At 44.7% G+C, this 23,003-nt stretch overlaps 1 protein-coding gene across 2 annotated transcripts; it reads left to right on the top strand.

Moving 5' to 3' along the window:
- The first annotated feature begins 1,906 nt into the window (after nucleotides 1–1,906).
- On the top strand, nucleotides 1,907–22,515 carry LOC117518821 (prostaglandin E2 receptor EP4 subtype-like). 2 transcript variants are annotated; one of them, XM_034180061.1, is made up of 2 exons: nucleotides 1,907–2,798; nucleotides 21,528–22,515. In XM_034180061.1, the coding sequence occupies exons 1-2, from the start codon at nucleotides 1,986–1,988 to the stop codon at nucleotides 21,861–21,863; spliced, it is 1,149 nt and encodes a 382-aa protein (XP_034035952.1). In that variant the 5' UTR covers nucleotides 1,907–1,985; the 3' UTR covers nucleotides 21,864–22,515. The 2 variants fall into 2 exon arrangements, with proteins under 2 accessions (XP_034035952.1, XP_034035953.1); XM_034180062.1 differs by lacking the exon at nucleotides 1,907–2,798 and adding an exon at nucleotides 12,113–13,001.
- The last annotated feature ends 488 nt before the right edge of the window (nucleotides 22,516–23,003 follow it).

The raw sequence follows: 23,003 nt of genomic DNA, 5'->3' as shown, positions 1-23,003 counted from the left end.
ACAGTCTGCAGTCAGCTGAGAGGCGCTGTGTGCCACACATAGTGGAGTCGGTCATTATTATTATTATTATATGACTGCATTATGAAATATTTATAACAATCGATCACAAATATTTTACTGATCAATATGACCTTTTAATGAAATCTCTAGCTCCATTGTTTTTGTTTTATAGCTATTGGTTGCTGACCTTGACCTTTGGCCAACCTGTTCCATATGTGTGGAGATACTAACCTAAAAAATATTCCTACCATGTCTGGTGAAAATCCGTCAAGCTGTTTTTGTATTTTGATTTTTTTTTTTTTGTTTTGATAATACACACACACACACACACACCACAAATGAATAAATTAATTCATTCTATTTTTTTGTTTCTCTCTTTAGCACATATATAATTTTACTAGCGTGTTGCCCGTGGGGATCCATGGGCTCTAGACTGGGTAGAGTTTATAAAATAGGTAGCTGACATTTTTCAAGGGTGGTAATAAATTATTCAAAGATTCAATGAGTTGGAATGATGGATGAATCCAGAATGTTTTTAGAACCTCAACTGTTTTAAGAGGAAGATCTCAACCCTTTTATTGCCTGTTAATTATATAATTTTATTGTTAATTTACTGTCTTAATGTATTTATAAATTGTTTGGGTTTTTGTTATCATATACACACTATTATTATTTATTTTTTGCCATTTGACTTTTAAATGGACCACAGTGGCAATATTTTCAGTTTTTTTGTAATAAAATCACGCATGCACGCATACACGTACACAGACGCTACTTTGCTTTTAATATATAGATGATTTACCACCCTCTGCTGGAATGGAGTGTGAGTCCAGAATGTAATTAACATCCATTGTTCAGTGTTGGTAGCTAATATCTGTAGTTTCCCCAAAAATCTGTGGTCTCTGACGACACCAGAGTCAGACCACAGGTTGGGAACAAGGGCTCTTGAGCCAGAGGATGCAAACATGAACATTTTCAAGTCACTGAATATGTCTTGGATTTCATCTACGTCAATCATTAAATACAAACTGCATTTCTGTAGTACTGTATGGCAAATCTGTCTGGAGTGTGCAAAAAGGAGACAAGTGAGGGGAGCCACCAAGACACCAGTGACAACTTTGAAGGAGTTATAGATTTATGAGTCTATATGAGTACAGCCTTTGTCTATTGTACCAGCAGTCAGCTTCATGGTGGATTGGAATAGAGGACTTTCATACAAGAAAACGGAGTAGATCAAGGCTTTAGTCTCCCACGTGCCTTCTGGCAGAGTACTCTTTTCAGTTCCACCAGACCACAACTGTTGATACAACAGAATCAAACCCACATCTGCATATAGCAACAGAACCTTCAACATGGGATGTGTTGGTGGAACTACCTTCATTTTCTGGAGTGGACTACATGACTTGCTTGTCTTAATCTTTGACCTTTTTTATCCCAAATACATAGCAAAAGGTGCTGTGTGTCTGTAGCAGGTTTGGATTGAGCTGGAATGATTTTGGAGATAAAGTGCCCAATGTTTTTGTGTGAGTACATGAAAGTTGATGAAAGTGACACTTGAGCTCTTAAGAGCACGTGATGCAGGTCTGCTGTCTCCATCCAGATATGCTTCTTTTTTAACTGGGAGAAAACATTCTCTTTTTGACCTCTGAGAGCCCATCACAGACATTATGCACGGATGTGATGACAGCAACATTTGGCAAACATGACATGGGGAGGAAACTAAGGACTGACGGATAAAGACATATCTATTTCCTCATAACTGAAGCTCATCCTTCCCGCCAGGGACTCGTATGATGCAGTATGTTTGAAATATTCCGCCTGCCTTGCTCTCTAGGCTGTGCGTAAAAATCTTTTGGAATCCACCCCCTCCGCAGGGGCCACAACTCTGTTGACTTCAGAGAGCTCCAGAGAAAATACACCCAGAAGCTCACGGCGGATCACTGGAAGCCTCATAAGCAAACGGCTGCGTGTGGAAGCATCCGACGATGGAAAGCACCAACTTTACGCACGGCTCCGTTTCCACAAACCACACGCTTCTTCAGCATTCTTACCCAAGCGGCATGGAGACGGCCATCACTTTGCCCATTTTAATGTTTGTTGGCGGCGCTGTGGGAAATTTAATTGCAATCATCGTCCTGTCAGTGTCGAAGATGGAGCGAAAATCCTCTGCGTTCTACACGCTGGTGTGCGGCCTGGCGGTCACAGACCTGCTGGGCACGTGTCTGGCCAGTCCTCTCATCATCGCCAACTACCGTGACCAGCACGTGCTTCAAGACCAGCGCCTGTGCGACTTCCAGTCTTTCGTGTTGCTGTTTTTCGGTCTAACCGGACTGAGCATCATCTGCGCCATGGCCGCGGAGCGCTACTTGGCGATCTGCTGCCCGTATACGTACCTGCGGTGGGGAGTGGACCGCTGCTTTGCGCGGAAGTTCCTTTTCTTCATTTACATCAGTCACGTCCTCTTCTGCAGCCTCCCGATGATGGGCATGGCGAGCAGCAAGCTGCAGCCGACCAGCACCTGGTGCTTCATCGACTGGACGATGCACGAAGCTCCGGCCGCCGTGTACTCCTTCCTTTACGGCTCCGTCAGCCTGGTGCTCATCCTGGGAACCATCCTGCTCAACCTGTTGGTGTGCGGCGCGCTGCTGCTGATGCGCCGGAGGAGCGCGCACCGGTGCGTCTTCAGAGCCAGCGTTCAGGAGCACTGGAGGGCGCTGTCCTCGGCCGCAGAGACGCAAATGATCGCAGTGCTGGTGATGACCTCCGCCGTGGTTCTGGCCTGTTCGGCCCCTTTAGTGGTGAGTCCAGCCTGACCTTGTGTGTGTGTGTGTGTGTTTCTGGTTGCACTTTTTACTTTTACTAAAAAAAGATACAGGAGTAAGTATAAACTCAAGTCAAGTCCATTTATGGCACATTTACAAAAAAGCCAATAAACTGGTGGACGACTGAAATCACAATAACAAAAAGGAAATTCAAACAATGCTGATCATAATGTTGAGTAAAAATAATAAATATAAATCATATTAAACACCTAAGACCACAACAGCCAATAAAATCAAATTTCCACAGAAATTAAGCCATCTCAAAAGCTCGAGACAACAAATGCTTTTTCAATGAAATTTAAAAACACCTACAGATGGTGAAGACCTTAGTGGCAAAGACATTCCACAGTTTTGGTGCAGCAATCCAAAAGGCATGGTCTTCTTTAATTTTTTTTTTAGATGCGCCTGTGGTTGTCATTTAGGCAAAGAAAATTTCTAGCCATCCAACATTTCACTTTTTCCATACAGCTGACAAGATGAATGGCTGCACATGCAGCATCAACCCACTCTCACGGCAGTGGGCTGGAGCACGTAAAGCGGAGTGTTGAAGCAAATACAATACAAACTAGAGCTCCAATTTCACAAAATTCAGCCTCGGAAAAAATTTTCAAGGTCCGAGGTCGCGCAGGCAGCAGCTCAAGCAAAGCCGCCCAGACCTCCCGATCCACACACACCTCCCACAGCTCCTCCGGGGGAACCCCAAGGCGTTCGCAAGCCAGCCGAGAGATGTAGTCCCTCCAGCGTGTCCTGGGTCTTCCCCGGGGCCTCCTCCCAGTGGGTCGTGCCCGGAACACCTCTCCAGCGAGGCGTCCAGGGGGCATCCGGAAAAGATGCCCGAGCCACCTCAGCTGACTCCTTTTGACGTGGAGGAGCAGCGGCTTGACTCCGAGCTCCTCCCAAGTGACTGAGCTCCTCACCCTATCTCTAAGGGAGCGCCCAGCCACCCTGCGGAGGAAACTCATCTCGGCCGCTTGTACTCGCGATCTCGTTCTTTCGGTCATGAGCCAAATCTCATGACCATAGGTGAGGATCGGAAGGTAGATCGATCGGTAAATCGAGAGCTTTGCCCCCCTACTCAGCTCTCTCTTCACCACGACGGTCCGATACAGCGACCGCATCACTGCAGATGCTGCACCGATCCGTCTATCGATCTCACGCTCCATCCGTCCCTCACTAGTGAACAAGACCCTGAGATACTTAAACTCCTCCACTTGAGGCAAGGACACTCCACCGACCTGAAGAGGGCAAAGCACCTTTTTCCGGTCGAGAACCATGGCCTCGGATTTGGAGGTGCTGATTTTCATCCCGGACGCTTCACACTCGGCTGCAAACCGCCCCAGTGCACGCTGATGGTCCTGATTTGATGAAGCCAACAGAACCACATCGTCCGCAAACTGCAGAGACGAGATTCTGTGGTTCCCAAACCAGACCCCCTCTACACCCTGGCTGCGCCTAGAAATTCTGTCCATAAAAATAATGAACAGAACCGGTGACAAAGGGCAGCCCTGGCAGAGGCCAACGTGCACTGGAAACGTGCACTGGAGAATGTTTCTGTGTAGGCTCTCAGTTGTCCAGGTGGTTTCCATAGTAGAGAAGCTTGAATCTTCAACTGGACTGGGTTGCTTGACGTGAGGACGTTTCGCTTCAAATCACAGAAGCTTCCTCAGCTAAAATTCTTGCTCTGGTAGTCTGACTTCTGTCTTGACTCTTGTAGAGAAGAATAAATCAGAAGCCAACAAAAGCTGGAGTTTTTAACCTAACCAGACCCCTCCTACCGAGAGGCCGACTGCTATAGGCTAGTGACTAAACAATAGCTCTAATTAGCACCTATTGTGTGCTAGTTAGCACTCTCCTAATGATGGGATGGAAGCCTCCCCTGATGGCTCCCTTGACGACTCTCCTGATGACGTGACAGAAATTAGTTCACCCTAAGGACAGGATCCCTAGTTACAAACAGAGCAATGTAGTGTATATCAGATGTCAGGAAAACTGTAATGAACACTACATAGGTGAGACTAAGCAACCTTTAAACAAGAGGCTATACCAGCACCGCAGAGAGGTCGCCAGTGGACCTCAGTCTGCAGTTCATCTCCATCTGAAAGACACTAACCACACGTTTGAGGACAAGGAAGTTAAAATCTTAGCCAGAGAGAAGAAATGGTTTGAGAGAGGTGTCAAGGAAGCATTCTTTGTAAAACAGTTGAAACCCAGCCTCAACCGGGGGGCGGGTCTCAGACACGCTTTGTCCCCTGTTTACAATGGGGTACTCAGGTCAAAGCAGTTTCAGTCTTTTGTTCATGGTAATGAGTCATTCACGTCATCAGGAGAGTCGTCAAGGGAGCCATCAGGGGAGGCTTCCATCCCATCATTAGGAGAGTGCTAACTAGCGCACAATAGGTGCTAATTAGAGCTATTGTTTAGTCACTAGCCTATAGCAGTCGGCCTCTTGGTAGGAGGGGTCTGGTTAGGTTAAAAACTACAGCTTTTGTTGGCTTCTGATTTATTCTTCTCTACAAGAGTCAAGACAGAAGTCAGACTACCAGAGCAAGAATTTTAGCTGAGGAAGCTTTTGTGATTTGAAGCGACACGTCCTCACGTCAAGCAACCCAGTCCAGTCAAAGATTCAAGCTTCTCTACTGTGCACTGGAGAACTTGATTAGCGTTTTACTGTTTTGTCTGTCCTCTCCGGGAACCATCACCTGGAGAGGTTTGTGTGCTGCTATGAACCTGAGAGCTGTGTTGTATGGAGCCTTTGTGCTCCTGCTAGGGTCTCCCATAGGAAATTGGTCTCAGTCAAGAGGCCAGACTAAGAATGGTTCACAAGACACCACAGAACGACAAAATGAGGCAAAAGAAATGTGACTCGGAGGAAGCCCGTGGCCCCCGTCTGGAGCCAGGCCTGGATGTAGGGCCCGTCAGTGAGTGTCTGGTGAATGGGCTTACCAAGAAGCCCAGTCAGGCACAGCCCGAAAAGGCAACTTGGACCTTTTATCTCCACCCTGTGGGCTCACCACCTGCAGGGGGAACCGCTGGTGTCAGCTCCGGAACAACTCTCCTTGATAGGGGTTGGAACTTATTCTTCTCTGGAGTTGCCCAGGGTGTGAGGCACCTGGCATGTGTGGGGATACTCACGAGTCCCCGGGTGAGCGCCGCTACATTGGAGTTTACCCCGATAGGAGTTTACCCCTGCACCTTCAGGTGGCGGGAGGACTCTGACTGTTGTTTGTGTGCATACACACAAACAGTAGTCTGGAGTATTCAGCCTTCTTGGAGTCCCTGAATGGAGTCCTGTATGGGGCTCCGGTGTAGGATGCCATTGTTCTGCTGGGGGACTTCATCGCACACGTGGGCAATGACAGAGACACCTGGAGAAGCATGATTGGGAGGAATGGCCTCTAAATCTGAATGGTCGTTTGTTACTGGACTTCTGTGCTAGTCATGGACTGCCCATAACGAACACCATGTTCGAACATAAGGATGCTCATAAGTGTACATGGTACCAGAGCATCTTAGGCCAAAGATTAATGATCGATTTTGTGATTGTATCATCTGATCTGAGGCCCCATGTTCTGGACACTTGGGTGAAGAGAGGGGCAAAGCTGTCAACTGATCACCATCTGGTGGTGAGTTGGATCAGAGGGTGGGGGAGGATTTGGCCAGACCTAGTAAGCCCAAACAGATAGTGCGGGTGAACTGGGAACATCAGGAGGAGCCCACTGTCCGACAGATCTTCAACTCACACCTCTGGCAGAGCTTTTCTAGCATCCCTGTGGAGGTTGGGGGCACTGAACCAGAATGGGCAATGTTCAAAGCTTCTATTGCTGAAGCTGCAGCAGGGAGTTGTGGCAGGAAGGTCTTAGGTGCCTCAAAGAGAGGTAACCCTCGAACACTGTGGTGGACACTGGTGGTCAGGGAAGGAGAAGAAGTCCTTCCAGTATATGTTACCTTGGAGGACTCCGGAGGCAGTTGCAAGGTACCAACAGGCCCAAAGGACAGCAGCATCTGCTGTGGGGGAGGCAAAGCAGCGGGTGTGGGAGGAGTTCGGAGCAACCATGGAGAAGGACTTTCGGTTGGTACCAAGGTGCTTCTGGCAGATCATGAGGCACCTCAGGAGGGGAAAATGGGAACCATCCAAGCTGTCTACAGTAAGGATGGGACTCTGTTGACCTCCACTGAGGATGTAATCTGCCACTGGAAGGAACAGTTTGAGGAACTCCTGCATCAGACCAGAGGGCCCTCTATAGTAGGGGCAGAGCTGGAAGCTGATGAAGAATTTTCATCAATTTCCCTGGTGGAAGTCACTGAGGTAGTCAAACAACTCTGCAGTGGCAAGGCCCCAGGGGTTGATGAGATCCGTCCAGAAATGCTGAAGGCTTTGGTTGTGGAGGGACTGTCTTGGGTGAGACGTCTCTTCAACATTGCGTTGCGGTCTGGGACAATGCCTAAGGAGTGGCAAACTGGGCTGGTGGTTCCCATTTTTAAAAAGGGGGACAATTACAGGGGCATCATACTATTCAGCCTCCCTGGTAAAGTCTACTCCAGGGTGCTGGAAAGGAGGGTTCAACTGATAGCCGAACCTCTGATTGAAGAGGAACAATGCGGGTTCCATCGTGGTCATGGAACAACCGGAATTCTGGAGGGTGCCTGGGAGTATGCCCATCCAGTCTACATGAATTTTGTGGACTTGGAGAAGGTGTATGATCAGGTACCCCGGGAGATACTGTGGGAGTATGGAATGAGGGGGTCCCTTCTCAGGGCCATCCAATCTCTGTACTCACAAAACGAGAGCTGTGTTCGGGTGCTCGGCAGCAAGTCAGACTCGTTTCCAGTGGAGGTTGGCCTCCGCCAGGGCTGCGCCCTGTTACCAATCCTGTTTGAGGTATTCATGGACAGGATATCAAGGCGTAGTTGGGGGGAGGAAGGTTTCCAGTTTGGTGGGCTGAGGGTCTCAACACTGCTTTTTGCAGATAATGTGGTCCTGTTGGCTTCATCGACCTGTGACCTCCAACACTCACTGGATTGGTACACAGCTGCGTGTACCAATCTGCTGAGATGAGGATCAGCACCTTTAAGTCTGAGGTCATGTTTCTCAGCAGGAAACTGATTGATTGCCTACTCCGGTAGGGAATGTGGTCTTGCCCCAAGTGAAGGAGTTGAAGTACCTCGGGGTCTCATTCACGAGTAAGGAGACAATGGAGTGTGAGACTGGCTGGAGAATCAGCACAGCAGGGGCCGTGTTGCATTCGCGCTACCATACTATTGCGACGAAAAGGTTGCTAAGCCAAAAGGCGAGGCTCTCGATCTACTGGTCAATCTTTATTCCTACTCTCACCTATGGTGATGATGGTTGGGTCATGACCAAAAGAACAGGTACAAGTGGCTGAAATGTGCTTCCTTAGGAGGGTGGCTGGTGTCTCCCTTAGAGATAGGGTGAGAAGCTCGGTCATCCATGGGGAGCTGAGAGTAGATGCCCCCTGGGTGCCTCCCTAGGGAGGTGTTCCAGTCACGTCCATCTGGGAAGAGACCCCGGGATAGACCCAGGACTAGATGGAGAGATTATATCTCCACGCTGGCCTGGGAACGCCTCGGGATCCCCCAGTCAGAGGTGGTCAATGTGGCCCGGGAAAGGGAAGTCTGGGGTCCGCTGCTCTTGCTGTTGTTCCCACGACCCGATCCCAGATAAGTGGTTGAAGATGAATGAAAAAAAGATGAATGAATGGATGTTTCATCTGTTTTTTGGGTTTTTTTTTTCTGTTTTGAATTGGAATAAAATGTGCAGTGTTCCCAGTGCATTTGCGTGTGTGGAAATAAAAGCTCACTTTTTTAAACACAGTGCTATTATTTTGAACTCAACTGTAGATTCGCTAGTTTGAGGTCATAACAAACTATAGACACCGGTATAAAATAAATAGAAAATAAAGACTGCTAGTAAGTACCTTTTATAGGCACAAAATATTCTCAGTCACTGTTGAAACTACAGATGTTTGTAAGTCATTTTAAATGCATTACCTTTGTAACTTTCTGGAAACCAGGCAGACAGCCTGGACGTGCCATGATTCACTGTGAGCTTGAGGACATTCCGGAGGTCACTGGCACGTCTTAAGTGGGTTGATGTTTTTAGTGTCTGCAGTAGAGATGAGCAGCTGCTTGCCTCGTAAGACGGCCCTGTGGTTTGTCTTTTAAGGTTTGCTGGCAGACACAGATCCCTCACTGCTGCTTGTCATTGTAAACAAAAGTCCTGGTGGAATTGATGAGTGATGGCTGGAGTCTGTGTGGGCTGAGTGCACTGACATGTTCGCTGCTCACAACCGTTTACAGTCACCTCTGTTTGGGATCAAGCTGTGTTTTCAACTTTGGATATAAAGGAAAACCGTGACGGCAACAACACACCAAGCAACATCACTATGGGCCCCTTCACACATAACACGAAAGACGCAGAAAACGGAAGAAAATCCGCGAATCAAACACAAAATGGAGAACCACGAAACATTCCACCTGCTGTCGTGAGGGATGCATGGTCGCACAGGTGTGCACGACATACCGGTGACGGTTACGTTGACACTGGTGCACGTGCACGAACACAGTGCGAGCAGCTGGAGTGTGTGGAACCACATCGCGCAGCTGCTGTGGAAAAAATAAAAACCAGCTGGTACGTATGGAACAACATCGCGCCGCCAATGTGGTGAAAAAGAAATAAAGAAAAAAAAGCTGGAATGTGTAGAACCACATCACGCTATGGAGAAACAAAAAATTAAAAATACATGCCACCCGCGGGATTCGAACCTGCAATTTACAAAAGCTCTGATTAACAGACAAACTTTACCACGACACTACCATCACTGTCTTATAACAGGAACGTAAAATGCCTAAAATCAACAAGAAGATAAACATATTAAAAAAAGAGAAATTAGAAGATGTAGAGAAAGAAGAAGTCGTTAATTACGACAAAAAAGCACTGTAATAACTGAAAAAACATGGTGGCGTCCTGTGGGGTGATTTCCTGCATGGCACGATATTCACCAGCATTGCAGTGCACTGGTGCAGTGGTCAGCTGAAGCAATATGTGTTTTAATTTATTTCCACGCGAGGACAGCATGCCGACGCCCATGTGTCATGCTGTAGTTATGCGACTTAATATCCTACAAGCCAGTACAGGTGTTCCTGAGCTGTGAGTTGCGTGCACAGATATCTGAACAGCTGCACGTCGCAGGGGGACATGCCCACCTCTGTCAGCGGACCTCGCAGCTCACAGAACAAAAAGGCTCACTCTCTGTTGCTTTGTTCTGTGAGTTTAATTTAATGTATGTATTATGTGTTTGTCCTGCATCTGTCTGTCTGTGTTTTTAATTTGACACCTTGCATGGATGGTCACGTCCAGCTGACAGTCTGCAGTCAGCTGAGAGGCGCTGTGTGCCACACATAGTGGAGTCAGTCATTATTATTATTATTATTATTATATGACTGCATTATGAAATATAACAATCACAAATATTTTACTGATCAATATGACCTTTTAATGAAATCTCTAGCTCCATTGTTTTTGTTTTATAGCTATTGGTTGCTGACCTTGACCTTTGGCCAACCTGTTCCATATGTGTGGAGATACTAACCTAAAAAATATTCCTACCATGTCTGGTGAAAATCCGTCAAGCTGTTTTTGTATTTTGATTTTTTTTTTTTTTTTTGATAATACACACACACACACACACACACACCACAAATGAATAAATTAATTCATTCTATTTTTTTGTTTCTCTCTTTAGCACATATATAATTTTACTAGCGTGTTGCCCGTGGGGATCCATGGGCTCTAGACTGGGTAGAGTTTATAAAATAGGTAGCTGACATTTTTCAAGGGTGGTAATAAATTATTCAAAGATTCAATGAGTTGGAATGATGGATGAATCCAGAATGTTTTTAGAACCTCAACTGTTTTAAGAGGAAGAACTCAACCCTTTTATTGCCTGTTAATTATATAATTTTATTGTTAATTTACTGTCTTAATGTATTTATAAATTGTTTGGGTTTTTGTTATCATATACACACTATTATTATTTATTTTTTGCCATTTGACTTTTAAATGGACCACAGTGGCAATATTTTCAGTTTTTTTGTAATAAAATCACGCATGCACGCATACACGTACACAGACGCTACTTTGCTTTTAATATATAGATGATTTACCACCCTCTGCTGGAATGGAGTGTGAGTCCAGAATGGAATTAACATCCATTGTTCAGTGTTGGTAGCTAATATCTGTAGTTTCCCCAAAAATCTGTGGTCTCTGACGACACCAGAGTCAGACCACAGGTTGGGAACAAGGGCTCTTGAGCCAGAGGATGCAAACATGAACATTTTCAAGTCACTGAATATGTCTTGGATTTCATCTACGTCAATCATTAAATACAAACTGCATTTCTGTAGTACTGTATGGCAAATCTGTCTGGAGTGTGCAAAAAGGAGACAAGTGAGGGGAGCCACCAAGACACCAGTGACAACTTTGAAGGAGTTATAGATTTATGAGTCTATATGAGTACAGCCTTTGTCTATTGTACCAGCAGTCAGCTTCATGGTGGATTGGAATAGAGGACTTTCATACAAGAAAACGGAGTAGATCAAGGCTTTAGTCTCCCACGTGCCTTCTGGCAGAGTACTCTTTTCAGTTGCACCAGACCACAACTGTTGATACAACAGAATCAAACCCACATCTGCATATAGCAACAGAACCTTCACCATGGGATGTGTTGGTGGAACTACCTTCATTTTCTGGAGTGGACTACATGACTTGCTTGTCTTAATCTTTGACCTTTTTATCCCAAATACATAGCAAAAGGTGCTGTGTGTCTGTAGCAGGTTTGGATTGAGCTGGAATGATTTTGGAGATAAAGTGCCCAATGTTTTTGTGTGAGTACATGAAAGTTGATGAAAGTGACACTTGAGCTCTTAAGAGCACGTGATGCAGGTCTGCTGTCTCCATCCAGATATGCTTCTTTTTTTAACTGGGAGAAAACATTCTCTTTTTGACCTCTGAGAGCCCATCACAGACATTATGCACGGATGTGATGACAGCAACATTTGGCAAACATGACATGGGGAGGAAACTAAGGACTGACGGATAAAGACATATCTATTTCCTCATAACTGAAGCTCATCCTTCCCGCCAGGGACTCTATGATGCAGTATGTTTGAAATATTCCGCCTGCCTTGCTCTCTAGGCTGTGCGTAAAAATCTTTTGGAATCCACCCCCTCCGCAGGGGCCACAACTCTGTTGACTTCAGAGAGCTCCAGAGAAAATACACCCAGAAGCTCACGGCGGATCACTGGAAGCCTCATAAGCAAACGGCTCCGTGTGGAAGCATCCGACGATGGAAAGCGCCAACTTTACGCACGGCTCCGTTTCCACAAACCACACGCTTCTTCAGCATTCTTACCCAAGCGGCATGGAGACGGCCATCACTTTGCCCATTTTAATGTTTGTTGGCGGCGCTGTGGGAAATTTAATTGCAATCATCGTCCTGTCAGTGTCGAAGATGGAGCGAAAATCCTCTGCGTTCTACACGCTGGTGTGCGGCCTGGCGGTCACAGACCTGCTGGGCACGTGTCTGGCCAGTCCTCTCATCATCGCCAACTACCGCGACCAGCACGTGCTTCAAGACCAGCGCCTGTGCGACTTCCAGTCTTTCGTGTTGCTGTTTTTCGGTCTAACCGGACTGAGCATCATCTGCGCCATGGCCGCGGAGCGCTACTTGGCGATCTGCTGCCCGTATACGTACCTGCGGTGGGGAGTGGACCGCTGCTTTGCGCGGAAGTTCCTTTTCTTCATTTACGTCAGTCACGTCCTCTTCTGCAGCCTCCCGATGATGGGCATGGCGAGCAGCAAGCTGCAGCCGACCAGCACCTGGTGCTTCATCGACTGGACGACGCACGAAGCTCCGGCCGCCGTGTACTCCTTCCTTTACGGCTCCGTCAGCCTGGTGCTCATCCTGGGAACCATCCTGCTCAACCTGTTGGTGTGCGGCGCGCTGCTGCTGATGCGCCGGAGGAGCGCGCACCGGTGCGTCTTCAGAGCCAGCGTTCGGGAGCGCTGGAGGGCGCTGTCCTCGGCCGCAGAGACGCAAATGATCGCAGTGCTGGTGATGACCTCCGCCGTGGTTCTGGCCTGTTCGGCTCCTTTAGTGGTGAGTCCAGCCTGACCTTGTGTGTGTGTGTGTGTGTGTTTCTGGTTGCACTTTTTACTTTTACTAAAAAAAGATACAGGAGTAAGTATAAACTCAAGTCAAGTCCATTTATGGCACATTTACAAAAAAGCCAATAAACTGGTGGACGACTGAAATCACAATAACAAAAAGGAAATTCAAACAATGCTGATCATAATGTTGAGTAAAAATAATAAATATAAATCATATTTAACACCTAAGACCACAACAGCCAATAAAATCAAATTTCCACAGAAATTAAGCCATCTCAAAAGCTCGAGACAACAAATGCTTTTTCAATGAAATTTAAAAACACCTACAGATGGTGAAGACCTTAGTGGCAAAGACATTCCACAGTTTTGGTGCAGCAATCCAAAAGGCATGGTCTTCTTTAGTTTTTTTTTAGATGCACCTGTGGTTGTCATTTAGGCAAAGAAAATTTCTAGCCATCCAACATTTCACTTTTTCCATACAGCTGACAAGATGAATGGCTGCACATGCAGCATCAACCCACTCTCACGGCAGTGGGTTGGAGCACGTAAAGCGGAGTGTTGAAGCAAATACAATACAAACTAGAGCTCCAATTTCACAAAATTCAGCCTCGGAAAAAATTTTCAAGGTCCGAGTCAAGTTAGAAGTGGCTTTTCATAAGCTAAGTTAGATGTGATCAAATGTCAGCAGTATGTATTTAGTTCATGCACTTGAATCAAAAATTTTTTTGTGGTGTTAGGCTTTTTTCACCTTTTCCGGTTTCTGAATTCTTTATCAGATCATTTTCACAGAACATTGGCTATCTCTGCTAGGCACAATTTGTCATTGCTTTTTTGGCACTTGGTTTGTGACTGATAACTGGAAGACAAAAAGTAAGTCCCTTCGGCTGCTCCCTTGTTTGCACTCGGGGTCGCCACAGCAAATCCAAGGTGGAGCTGCATGTTGAGTTGGCACAGGTTTTACGCCGGATGCCCTTCCTGACGCAACTCCACATTACATGGAGAAATGTGGCAGGGGTGGGATTTGAACCTGGAGCCTTCTGAACTGAAACCAAGTGCATTAACCACTTGGCCACCACTGGAAGACAAACAGGCAAAAAACTGGAACCTCCATTCAATTTTGGTGATGTAGGTAAATCCATAACAGAAAAATGAGAGTGACGACTGAGATATAATGCAGCGGGTCAGCAGCGGCTGTATTTCCTGAGGAGGCTGAGGAAATTTGGCATGGCACCCAAGATCCTCAACAACTTCTACAGTTGCATCATTGAGTCAGTCCTGACCACCTGCATCACTGTGTGGTACGGCAGCTCTATTGTGTGGGACCGCAAACACCTGCAAAGAGTGATAAGGACTGCGTCTAAGATCACCAGGACCCCACAACCCTCTCTGCAGAGCATCTACCACCACAGAGTCCACAGGAGAGCTGTCTCCATCATCAAAGACCCCACTCACCCCAAACATGGACAATTCACACTCCTCCCCTCAGGCCGCAGGTTCAGGACTGTGAGATGCAGAACCACCAGGTTCAAGAACTCCTTCTTTCCCACAGCCATTAGACTGTTAACCCTCTGGGGCCGACGCCGTCATATACGATGGCTAAGACCAAGCTTTACTAAATTATAAATAACTTTTTAATGATATGAGATAGAAACTTACTTTTTTTTTGCTGAAAAGTTAACTCCGCGGACTTTTGAGCCAGCCATCGGCCATCTTTGTACTCCTCATAGAAGCTGTGTGATGACATGCACAATGTAAGTGTCCAATCCGAATTGGTTCACCGTCACATGGTTTTCCAAAATCCAATCGTAGGGCAGATTTACCTCACGTGAAAAGCCAAAGATCGTTTTCAGGAGTGATGTGTTACTAGTTGGCCCATTTGAATAGCCCCCTAGGTGCTCCACTGAGTACATACTATTAGTACATACTGCGCCATTACGCACAGCGAAAGTGAAAGCAGACGGAGAGCCTCTGATGACAATCTCACGTGCTCAAACAAAGAGTGTGTAACTATCAGGATTGCTCCACTAGTTTGCATGTGAATGTTACTGGATAACTCTGTTGCTTTCTCTGCATAAAGCACTGTTTACCATATCAATGGACAACAAAACACATAGACCATTTTGTATATATTGTTTAAAATGTGCATTTGTGTTTATTGTTTGAACCTTTTTGTTGCGCAGTCTTTCACACAAGCCCTCAAATTACCTTTATAAAGTGTCAAAACAGTTGTTTATTATAGTTTGCTGTGTGTCTTGAATAAATGTGTGTGGACAATTATTTTTCGCTTTATTTTTTCCTTGCCTATTTTTGATTGTAAACCTTTAGTACACTTATAAAACACAACAAAACATATATATTCTGAAAGCACAGGTTGTCCTGAAAAAAAGAGACATAAAACTTGATTGTGGGATGCAGGGAGAGCTGTTGACAGCAATAATAAAACATTTATGCCAGGCAAGTGAACTGTCCAAAAAATGCCCTCGGACCCCCGAGGGTTAAACAGCTGACCCCCCCCCCCCCCCCAAAGGACAGAGCCCCCCCCTCACTGGTTACTTTATCTCCTATTGGACACTTTACTATATTATGGGCACTTAATTCTATTGCACTACAATACCTGTTAACTTGAATCCATTGGCTCAATTGCACTAAATTGCACAAAACCATTTACTGCTGAATGTTGCACAAAACAGTGAATGTTGCACACTGATGCACTATCATGTACATATGATGTAGGCCATCACACAAGCATATTTTATATTTCCCTTCTTACAGTGTATATTTATTTTTATTACATTATTAAAAAAAATTTTTTACATTTCTTGTTATATTCTATTGTTCTTATCAGCATGCTTATTTTATGTTATTTTTTTCCCCCCACGTATATTTAGATATTTTATTCTACTTAGTTATTTATATTATATATATATATATATATATATATATATATATATATATTTGGGCATCCAGTTTGGGCAGCAAAGTAAGAATTTCATTGCACAGGGAAACATGTTTCTTTACTGTGCATATCACAATAAAAGCTCTGAATCTTGAATCTTGAATGTACACCAAATCTCTACATTCAGTATTAAATTCAAATGTCCACAAAATCCACAATCTGGATCAGATCTGGATCAAATTTTTTCAGGTGATAGTGAGTGCCAGTCTGCACCTCACATTCAAATATGAGACTAATTGGGGCATGTTTGATTAAGATATAATCTAAAATATACATTAAATGGGGTTTTCAATGTTAAATTTAAATGGCCACAAAATCTGTAATCTGGATCAGATCTGGATTAAACTTTGTTACTCAATAAAGGATACCATCCTACATAATGCTCTCAAATATGAAAGAAATTTGATCTTTTTGACAGAGTTATGAATTTTTGAAAATTTGTTCAATGTTAACGGTAGGGATGGGTATTGATGAGATTTTATCGATATTGATGCCATTATCAATTCTGCTTTATCGATCCGATTCCTTATCGATTCCCTTATCGATACCTCTTGTGAATTTTCTGTGTACTAAAAGTAGGCTTTACAGGTTTTCTATGTCAACAACATTTTATTGAGTCTTAAAGTAAATAATTATGAAACTGGTCACTGTATCCTTGATCTCTGGACATAAATAAAAATAAACAAATTGGTAGTTTTTGTCAAAAGCATTTCCTTTCAGACATTTTGGCATGAATGTTTCTCCATACCTCTGAGCTGAGCTCAGCCTGCTGCTGCATGTCAGTGCAGGATGTCTCATTTTGGGAGGAAAAAAATGTTTTGATCGATTGCAGTTTGTTTGTCTGGGGCTATTCCAGACAATAAACTGCAGTGAGTGCAGCATCCATTTTGGTGAGAAAAATCCCCAACTTTCCTTATTCAAATTCATTCCAGTAGTATTCTGCTCTTACTAGGATGCAGCAGTTTTTTATCTTGGCAGATAGCTCTGGAGGAAATCACTGAAGAAATTAACAAATTGAAAATATGGTTTGACCAAAACAAATTGTCATTAAACTTAAATAAAACAGGGATGAAGTGGAGGTGTCACTAGGTGTTCACAGGAAACAGTTATTTATTTCTATATTTATGTTCATTGTTAGTTGGTTTTATATTTTCTGTTGTTGTTATGTGTCGGACGCAGGACGGAGAACCGACCAGCGTTTGAAGGACCCAGTATAAAATAAGCAGAGCACGGTACAAAGGATAACTGAATTTAATAACATAACAGTGATGTGAAAAAAGTACAAACAAATAAGTGCGCGGTCTGGCGAGGTGGATTAGCAGTGCACTCCTAGCAGCACAAACGGTCCGGAGCCAGAACCAGTTCGGACCCAAGGACCCCGCCGACAACCCCCAGGTGGCTGCGACAAACCGAGTCTGTGAAAGAAGAAACCATCATGTAAGTCCACACTCCACACACAGAGACCACTCAAAGGTGTACATAAACAGCAAACACTTCCTGGCTTAATCACTAATCAGCTTCCCACCCTGCAGGCATGGAACACCCAGTTCACATTCTCAACTGCAGTGCAAGCTGATCAAACGACTAACATAACAGCTCAATATAATAAGGTGTGAGGGACACCACATTTACTGACTGTACTTATGTTAGTCACAAAACCTAACGTACCTCAGGAAGTGTGCTGACGAGCGTGAGACCTCACCCCCTCCTCTTTCACAGACCATGGCATCAAACCTGGACGGTCTCTGCATCCATAATGATGAGATGGCTCTCAAGACGACGATCTCACCCGTCTGGTCACAAGGTCGAGTCTCTGGCAAATACACACTGTGTACTCCAGACTTAAATGCCACCATGCTCCAATCCGTGTAGATGCACCACAGCTGTGAGTCCTGACGAGCTGCACATGATCAGCCTCAGGTGATCAGGGTGAGGTCCTGATAACTCAGCCACACAGCCACTCAGTCCTAAACGCGTGCCACCTGGAAGGAAAAACAAAAGACAGAAACAGAAGGCAGAAACAAAAGACAGCCAGGCACCCCCAACCATACAACAGTTGTGTTTTTAATCAGGTTCTTTTTGTCTCTTTCTCTAAAACTGTATTGTAGCATTATTAGTTATTATTACTATTGTTGTTGTTGCTATTATTATTATTATTATTATTATTATTAATATCTAAACAAAAATAAATGTAAAAAATATTACAATTTGTAATACATTTGACTCTTTTATGACAACAAATGCTGAGCCATTAATTATTATACAAACAACAAATGCACACAAATGTGCTGATATGCCAACAGCTTAACATTGAAAATGCCATAGACATGCTAATGCATTAGCATTGGTCCTGTTTTTAAGTTATAAAATACATCTATCAACTGTTTCAGCAGACCATAACAGGTCAGTTTAACATACAAAGGTAAAAATTAGTCACAGACATATGCTCTTTAGGGTTTTAGCGGGGAAAAATTAAGATAAAGCGAAATAAAACAAAGAACCAACAAAGCAGCGAGTCATGCTTCATTGCTTCAAGCTTCAAAGAAGAGCTGCAGAAACGGTTGATTACAGACCCTGCAGGGGTTCTGTAACCAACATAGAGACATGATCATTTTCCCGACAAACACCCCCAAAAACAATGGCTGCTCTGAAGGACTGATAAGGGATTCGTCAAGCAAAAAGGCTATTGATGTCGGTGGATGGAATCATTTCTTAACAATACCCGAAAAGAACCGGTTCTCGATACCCAACCCTAGTTAAAGGATAGGGACTTTTCTAATTTTCCAAGATTTTTGGGGGACTTTGACCTTTGACCTTGAAAATTTAATCAGTTCTTGCCTATCAGGATATGAATCCTATGTAAAAAAAATTCATAAGGATCTACGAAAGATTGTGCACTCAGGTTGTTCGCAAACAAAATGGTAAATGGACTGCATTTATACAGTACTTTCCATCTGCATCAGAAGCTCAAAGCGCTTTGCAGTTATCACACACCGATGTCAGGGTGCTGCCATGCAAGGTGCTCACTACACAGCGGGAGCAACTAGGGGATTAAGGACCTTGCTGCAGCCGACCGGTCAGACTGGGGTTTGAACCAAGGATCCTCTGGTCTCAAGCCCAACGCTTAACCACTAGACGATCACCCCCCATCACAAACAAACAGGGGCTAAAACATCCATCCATCCATCCATCCATCCATTTTCTTCCGCTTTATCCGGAGTCGGGTCGTGGGGGCAGCAGCTCAAGCAAAGCCGCCCAGACCTCCCGATCCACACACACCTCTCCCAGCAACTCTGGGGGAACCCCGAGGCGTTCCCAAGCCAGTTGAGAGACGTAGTCTCTCCAGCATGTCCTGGGTCTTCCCTGGGGCCTCCTCCCAGTGGGACGTGCCCGGAACACCTCTCCAGCGAGGCGTCCAGGGGGCATCCGGAAAAGATGCCCGAGCCACCTCAACTGGCTCCTTTCAACATGGAATATCAGTGGCTTGACTCCAAGCTCCTCCCGAGTGACCGAGTGGCGAAAACATTATATATAACTGAATTAGGTAATAAGAGCTGTTTAATGACTGTTTTAGGCACATAATCAAATATTACTTTGAAATCAAAGAAAAAAGGCCACTTTAAAAAGTTATAAAGAACAATTTACTGTGAGTTTTGGTTCTGTGTGACAAAACTGTGTGGTGGGTGTTTGAGTTTTAAAGATGAAGGTCAGTCAAAGGTAAAAAAAAAAGTTCATCACATGCTGAAGAATCATGTTTTTTGCTGTTGTTGTTGTTGTTGTGTGTGTGTGTTTCCTTTTTGACAAGTTCAGCATTATCCTGCGGGATGGATCTTTTCCTACATTTGAGCTTGACCTATAACTTCTGACAAAAGAAGTCATTCTGAACAGTTGCATGGAGAACAGCATTTTGGGGGTGGGGGGGGGGGGGGGTTGCAGAGTAATTCAATTAACATGTAATTTGCAACCAGATAAAGGTGCACTCAAGGTGAAAGGTCACATGTGGTTTTTAGAACCACATTGAACCAAGCTGCCATATGCTTTTGGTTCTGTTTTGAAACTTTTTACTCACTCACTCACTCATCTTCAGCTGCTTATCTGGGTTCGAGTCGTGGGGGCAACAGCTCCAGCAGGGGACCACAGACTTCCCTTTCTCAGGTCACATTAACCACCTCTGATTGGGGGTTCCTAAGGTGTTCCCAGGCCAGTGTGGAGATATAATCTATCCACCTAGGCCTGGGTCTTCCCCGGGGTCTCCTCCCAGCTGGATGTGCCTGGAACACCTCCCTTGTGAGGTACCCAGGTGGCATCCTTACCAGATGCCTGAACCACCTCAACTAGCTCCTTTCAACATGAAGGAGCAGCGGCTCTACTCTGAGCTCCCCACGGATGACCGAGCTTCTCACCCTATCTCTAAGGAAGACAACAGCCACCCTCCTGAGGAAACCCATTTCGGCCACTTGTACCCGTGATCTAGTTCTTTCGGTCATGACCCAACCCTCATGACTATAGATGAGAGCAGAAACAAAGATTGACCAGTAGATTGAGAGCTTCACCTTTTGGCTCAGCTCCCTTTTCACAACAGCCTCATTCTCTGGCCAATCTCACACTCCATTGACTCCTCACTCATGAACAAGACCTGGAAGTACTTGAACTCCTTCACTTGGGGCAAGACCTCATTCTCTACCCATAGGTTTCTCGCTGAGAACCATGGTCTCAGCTTTAGAGGTGCTGATCCTCATCCAAGCCGCTTCACACTCAGGTCACAGGCTGATGAAGACAACAGGACCACATCATCTGCAAAAAGCAGTGATGAGACCCTGAGCCCACCAAAGTGGTAACCCTCCTCCCCCCGTGACTACACCTTGATATCCTGTCCATGAATATCACAAACAGGAATGGTGACAAAACCTTTTAACCAAATGCTTCTCAAATGTGTTATTAATGTTGTACTGTAGGTTATGTCATTACAAGTGTATAATATTAAATACATATCAATAAATATTTACATATTAGTATTTAAAAAATCCTGACAAAATCATAATCTTTCTGTTAGTTATATGCAAACTTGTGCTTCTGTGATTTAATGATCTTTTCTGTGAATATGCTGCCTGTATTGAGACAGTTGTTATAGTTTGTTTAAATGCTTTATGTAAGTTATCATGGGGTTAATGTTAACGTTGTTATTCATTTTTTATGCTTGTGACATGTAGAAATAAAACCTTGGATTTAAAGTGAAAAACGGTTTTAAAAATGCATTAATTGATCCAGATTACTGCAAAATGAAAATTTGTTTCTTGTTCTTCTTTGGACTGCTCCTGTGAGGGGTCACCTCAGCAGGTCATCCTTCTCCATCTCACGCTCTTCTCTGCACCTTCTTCTACCACACAATCCAACTGCATGTCCTCTTTCATCACATCCATGAACCTCCTCTTTCACCTTCGTCTTCTCCACCTGCCTGATGGTTCCATCCTCAGCATCCTTCTCCTCATATACCCCACATCTAATCTCACCCACTCTCCTGATAACAGTGACAATGTCTTTTCTTTTTTTTTTTTTAAGGTCCGAGTGTTTGCCAACCAGTTAATGCAGAAACTGGATGACAAAGCTGATCTGGCTGCCATCCGAATTGCCTCGGTTAACCCCATCCTGGACCCCTGGATCTACATCCTCCTCCGGAGGTCTCTGTTTCGGCGGATATTGAATTACTCAAAACAAGTCGGCAGCACTCGCAGAAATTCCCCCACAACAGCCCACAGAAATCTGTTTTACACTAATAGCATGAGGGACAGCCATGTGCTGGACGAGCTGCTGTCCAACAGCAGTATGGTCACTCAGCTGCCCGCCACCATCACCTTCACGCCGTACGACATCACACATAAAGACACTCCACTCTGAACACACACCTCAAGAAGGCTCGGTGCTTCTGGCCTCAGTGGGCAGCGAGCTGATGTTGGGCTGCAGACACTGTTTCAGAGCCATCGCTGGTGCAGTAACACCCATGTGGCCTCAGAGGACCTGCACGTCTCCGGTGAGATTATTTATTAGATTACATGCAACAAACTCTTCCTGCAGCAGCAGAGGACTCCCAGTCCTGCTGATCATCTCACGTCCAGACTGAATTAGCCAAATGAACTACGTAGGAACAGCAGACGGACAGATGTGATTAGTTTGAGGGTGTGGAGAATGTGATCGCTGAGCGGTTTGTGAGGTTCATCTTGTTTACACACCTCAATGTTCACATACACAAACATAAATCTTTAAAAAGGCTGACCACAAATGAAAAGCAGAACATCCCAACTCACAGCGTTACTATATACGTCCCAATACACACTCGACAACATGTTTTCTCTGAACATTCCTCCAATATATATCAATCAGTGCCTAATCAATACAAAAATAAAACTTAAAAAACACATTTCTTTCTTTAAGGTCATTGCTGCAATTCATCATGACCTCAGACTGCTGCAGCTTCTGATCTGTTTACAGAAACAACATTCTAGATCTCTTTGGAATCAAATTATATAAACGTACTGTATGATCATGAAAATACTTTGCAAATTATTGTGAGGTGTTAGCCTTAAGTAAGTACACAGGTACTCAAAACCACCATAACCACATGGCAGTGTGACAAACATCATGTTTTCAGTCATTCAACTGGTATTTTTTCAGAGTTGATCAAACATATGTACATATAAATTTTAATAAAGCAATATATTAAAATAAACAAAGGCAGCAGACACTCTGCTTTCTGTGCACCTGATCGCGTTGGATCCTAGAAGTGAAGGGTGGTAGGTCCTGACTAGTACTTGGATTGGAGACCTCTTAGGAAGTGTGTGTATTTCTCCAGGTAACACTCGTTGCGTCAGGAAAGGAATCCAGTGGAGAACTTGTGACAAATGTGGACCTGTACTTGGCACCGCTGTGGTGACCCTGAACAAAGAGGCAGCTGCAAGGTGGACATTTATTTCAAAATAATAATCATCGTCACACTGTAAGTGGAATCGCCCAGGTGAGGTCAAATTTGGCAAAGGTCAA

This window comes from Thalassophryne amazonica, chromosome 10 (genome assembly GCF_902500255.1).
Source record: "Thalassophryne amazonica chromosome 10, fThaAma1.1, whole genome shotgun sequence".
Lineage (NCBI taxonomy): Eukaryota > Metazoa > Chordata > Actinopteri > Batrachoidiformes > Batrachoididae > Thalassophryne > Thalassophryne amazonica.
This window is presented reverse-complemented; position numbering and strand designations above follow the sequence as displayed.